Here is a 4,911-nt window from a genome sequence, read left to right on the forward strand (position 1 = left end):
TGTTGGCGTGCAACCGGCCGTGCCCGCGCGGTGCTCCAGCTGCTGGCACACCACAGAGCATCCCTGCCCACCAGGAGGGGCCGAGGGACCCCTGCACGGGATGGCCCATGCTGGGATGTTGTCCCCCCAGCCCTGGGCAGCTGAGCAGGGCAGGAGTGTGTGCAGCAGAGATGCCCTGGGGCTCTTTGGAAAGATGGCATTGCACGTGCCCGTGGGGTTTAGCTGATGCCCACCATCCCACCCTGTCCCAGCTCCCCGGGGTCCTGTGTCCCAACAGTGATTTCTGCTTCTCAGAGGAGCCAGCTCGAAGAGGAACTGAGCTACAACTGCTGCCTTTCAGTCCCTGGGTGCCCCACTGCTGCTGCAGCCCCTGCAGCCTCTTTCGGTCTCTGTGCTTCTCCAGCGACGCTCCTGCGCTGCAGCCATGGCAGGCAGCAGCTCCATCTTCCCCAGAGCCACCACATCCCATTTTTCATTCGGCAGTTAGGGTACCTGACCCCTTCCCATGAGTCAGACCCCTGGCCATCGCGGCACCCCACCACACTCTCCGGGGTCCTTCCAGGGGGGATTTTTGCAGAGGGAAAAGAGGCCGGTGAGTTCGCTCCTCCAGCTGTGGCAATTCGGGCACGGCAGGTACAAGGACCCATTCACAGGCTCCCAACCCAGGCCCAGGCAGATGACAAGTATCTCAGGGCAGGAGAGCACCCCCAAGGCACCTTCAGACTGATGCTCAGTCCCTGATCACCCCTCTGGGCACTTATCACCTCCCCTTTCCCTCTTCCCCTGCCCCTCTCCCCCTTCCCCAGATGGGGCAGGAGGGGTCAGGGTCCTGCCAGGGATCTCCACGACCTCCAGCCCCACAGCCCCTTCTCCTTTCTGGCTCCAGATCACAGAGAAGCGCCAGTGTCCCCTCCTGCCCGTGCTGGGACAGTGCCCTCCTCTTTCATCTCCTCAGAGCCTGCTCACTCAGAGATTGAGGCAACTGAAGCGAAAAAAAGCCTGTTTGCAAGCCCCTTCACAGCACTCATCTTCACATGGCTTTAATTAAAACAGAAACATGGTTTAAACCCGGGGTCCCGCATGGGGCTCCAGTTCCACCCTTCCCTGCTGCTGTGTCCTGCTGCCCTCACCCATGCAAGACCCCCACCAGCAGGCACCTAACACCCTGCCGTCTGCGTCCCCAGCCCCGTCCCAGGTGGTGGTGGTCCGCCAGGAGAGCACGGGCCAGAACAGCGTCACCTTGCTGTGGCAAGAGCCAGACCAGCCCAACGGCATCATCCTGGAGTACGAGATCAAGTACTACGAGAAGGTAACGCTGAGCTTGCTGCCGCAAACCGGTCCCAACATGGTGGATTTAGACAGGGGCATGGCCCGGTTTAAATCCTGCTGGTGCAATTGCTGCTATCAGCCAGCCTTGCACAAGGGACTATTTTGGAAGACTTTGATGTTGCTGTGCTGACGCAGCAAGGTTTTTGGTGTTGCTTTTTCCCAGGACAAGGAAATGCAGAGCTATTCAACTCTGAAATCCAAGGGCACCACTGCCACCATCTCTGGGCTCAAGCCTGCAACCCGCTACATTTTCCAGGTTCGGGCTCGGACTTCTGCTGGCTGCGGGAGGTTCAGTCAGACCGTAGAAGTGGAAACGGGGAAGCCAGGTGAGTGTGTGCAGTTGTGGGATGTGGGAAGTGTGGGGCAGGGAGCAAAGGGAATGGCGAACCCTTGTCCACGGCGATTGTGCCTCTGCCACCCAGGGAAGAGAGGCTGGAGGCACATCTCCTGGGGTTTCAGCCTGCAGGGCTTGCTTGAGGTTGCCCTCCTGAGATGTGTTTATACATTTGAAAGAAGAGGGAGGAAGGACGTAGCAGGTAGGGCAGGGAAGACCTGGTGAGGTCCTGAGGCTCCAGACTCCTCTCTGCACTGGTTTGCTGTATCCCTATGACTTTCCCAGATCTGTGCTTGGTTTCACTATGTGTAAATGGTCCCTGTACACTGGGAGAGCCCCAAAGATGGGGCTGGATGGGGAATGGTGCTTTATCTTTGAAGAAGACCCCAGTGGGGTAGGTGAGTTTCCGAGCACAGCAGAGTGCTCCTCACTCCAGCTCGCCTCCCTCCTACCCTGCTTCTTCCAGTCTCTCTCCGGTACGACACGATGACGATTGTCTGGATCTGCCTGACACTCATCACTGGCCTCGTCGCGTTGCTGGTGGTCCTAATCTGCAAGAAGAGGTAGGTGTTTTCTGGAGGTCAGTGTGGTTTGTCACCAAGCAGGGCAGGAGGGATGGGAGAACTTGGGCGCAACTTTTCTCCTCTCAGTTTGTCCAGAGCATCCATAGGTCAGGGGTTGATAAGCAACCAAGAGACTTCGTTTAGGGATCACCCTGCCTCCACTTTCCCTGAGACAGAGCCAGTCTCCAAACCTTCCCCTCATGGCAGCAGGCTGAATAGCAGTAGCAGTAGCAGTAACAACAGCGATAGCAATAACCATAGCCATGGCAATACCACTACCAGTACCACTACCAGTTTGAGGGCTGACCGGATGAGCTAGGGGGTAGGTCAGGAGTGGAGAGAGTTCTTCTCCATCAGAAAGGTCCAAGGGGGACTGTGTCTGCCACATCTCAGCATGGCTGAGCCAGGCACGTGGAGCACACATGCTGCTACCCCGAGGAGACATAAAGGGCTGCAGCTTTTAGCACTGCCAAGCCTCGGAGAGCACCTGGAAAGCACCTTGCTCCAGGCCAAAGTGTCAGCTCAGCAAGACGCAGGGATGCAGCTGGTGGAGGGTCAAGCGTTAGCTCCAGCTCCTCCTGGGCTGCCTACAGCCCTGGCATGCACTGCCTTCCACATTGCCTTTGGGCTTCTTGTGGGAGCGAGGGGCAGGAGCACCTCTTCTGACCCTTGTGTCCCTGTGGCAGGCACTGCGGGTACAGCAAAGCTTTCCAGGACTCCGACGAGGAGAAGATGCATTATCAGAACGGGCAAGGTAGGACCCTCCCTGCTGCTGCCCCTGGGATGTGAAGGACCTCAGCCCTGTGGATGGGCAGGGACCTGGACCGTTACCCTCTGGCACTGCTGTGGTTTCCAGGGGAAAGGGTTTTGACCACTGCCTGCTTCTGGGGATGTGTCTAGGAGAGCTGAGCGGGGGTTCTGATCCCAGGGGCTTATGGTAATGGGGTTGAAGGGCTGCACAGTGTGAGATGGGACTGCAGCACATTCATCCCAGACAGCAGCAGGCCAGAAGAGTGGAAAATTCATCACAGGTGAGGGGTGAGGGGTAGGGGGTGATGGAGAGGGACAATCACAGAAAGGACACCTGGGCAGCCAGGTCCTGGATTGCTCCGAGAACACTGCTATGCCAAAGAGTGCCTTGGGTTTTCTTGGGGCTGCAACCTCTGTGGCTCCTCAGCATGTCAACCCAAGAAGTCCTGCCCCTGCCCATCCTCTGCCTGGCTGCTGGGGGCCCCTACTTCTCAGCAGGGCTGCCTGAAAGAGCTTATCTCCTCCCTCCCCTTTGAAACCTGGCAGTGAAGTTCCCCGAGTCAAAGTTCTACGTGGACCCACACGCGTATGAGGACCCCTGCCAAGCCGTGCACGAGTTCACCCGTGAAATCGAGGCCTCCCGGATCAAGATCGAGAAGGTCATCGGGTCCGGTGAGTCCCCAGGCATGAAATAAACTCTTTGGAGGCAGCCTAGCACAGAGGGTTGCTATTCACTGGCAGCTCAGGCTGACACAGCAGATGGCTCAGCCTGTCCCACATGCTCCAACGTGGCCACCCTGCTTTCAAACCTCAGAGCAAGCATCTGAGGTGACAAGATGCAAATGAAATTGCAAGCAAAATGGTAAATTTTCTGAACAAAAGAGTTTTTTGCTTAGGAACAGGGGCTTGCAGGGAAGCATGGGGCAGAGCCGGAGCTGGAGCTTCACCAGCAGCATCCCAAGGGCTTACAGAGGCTTGCCCTGTGTGCTGAGGGACAGCGCAGAGCCCAGCAGAGCAGCATGAGGGAGCCTGGCTGAGAGACATCCCTGCTGCTCTAAGAGACTCCCAGATTTGTTCATTAAAAGCAGTAAAGCAAGTACCACTGTAACCACTCTTGGCCCATCGCCTTCAGTAAAAGGCATCAGGGAGAGGTGGTTTCTGTATTTCTGCCCAGTTCCCAAGGGTGGCACTGGAAGCCGGAGATGGGCAACCCTTTTTGTACTCGGAGGCAGCAATGCACAAAGAATCCAAGAGTCCTGAGGGGCTGGAGCACGCTGCGAGCGTGCCGGCAGACCGGGTGATCCACGGTGCTGGTGGGTCAGTGCAAGAAGCTGAGGAGGTCCCCATGCCCTCACCTTCCCTTGCCTTGCAGGGGAGTCCGGAGAGGTGTGCTACGGCCGCCTGAAGCTGCCAGGGAAGAGGGAGATTCCCGTGGCCATCAAGGCACTGAAAGCAGGCTACACGGAGAAGCAGAGACGGGACTTCCTGAGCGAAGCCAGCATCATGGCACAGTTTGACCACCCCAACGTCATCCACCTGGAGGGGGTGGTGACCAGGAGTATGTGGCTGGTGGGGTCGGGACCCTATGGTGGGGCAGAGCTGGGACGTATCTCCCTGTGGGCTCCCTGGGAGATGGGGGTCAGGGATCACTTTGGGTGCACTCCCTCCCTCGGCTGCCCTGGTTGCTCGCTTGTCAGATGTCCATTTACCCAGAGTCCCCTCCATCCCACCCCCTTGCCTTCTCTTACAGGACAAACTTTCCATGTGGCAGTTCCCCACCTTGCTCCACAGTGTGCCCCAGGTCAGGGTTATTGGTTTAGCAGATGTCCTACCCATTAGCGTTTATTTTAAAGGCTGCCTGTATTGAATCATAATTTGAAGTCTTCCTTCAAAAAGGCACATTCTGATGCAAAGAGTTATGCTAATAGAATGCAA

General features: G+C 57.3%; 1 protein-coding gene across 1 annotated transcript in view; it reads left to right on the plus strand.

The window, feature by feature from the left end:
* Positions 1-4,911, plus strand: part of EPHA8 (EPH receptor A8) — a gene marked incomplete at its 5' end in the record, with an annotated part of 13,313 nt that overhangs the window by 1,464 nt on the left and 6,938 nt on the right. The window contains 6 exon segments of the mRNA XM_009584949.1: positions 1,185-1,309; positions 1,493-1,655; positions 2,130-2,226; positions 2,913-2,980; positions 3,472-3,648; positions 4,349-4,534. Coding sequence (XP_009583244.1) covers positions 1,185-1,309; positions 1,493-1,655; positions 2,130-2,226; positions 2,913-2,980; positions 3,472-3,648; positions 4,349-4,534 — 816 coding nt within the window.

This window comes from Fulmarus glacialis, unplaced genomic scaffold, assembly GCF_000690835.1.
Source record: "Fulmarus glacialis isolate BGI_N327 unplaced genomic scaffold, ASM69083v1 scaffold8429, whole genome shotgun sequence".
Taxonomy (NCBI): domain Eukaryota; kingdom Metazoa; phylum Chordata; class Aves; order Procellariiformes; family Procellariidae; genus Fulmarus; species Fulmarus glacialis.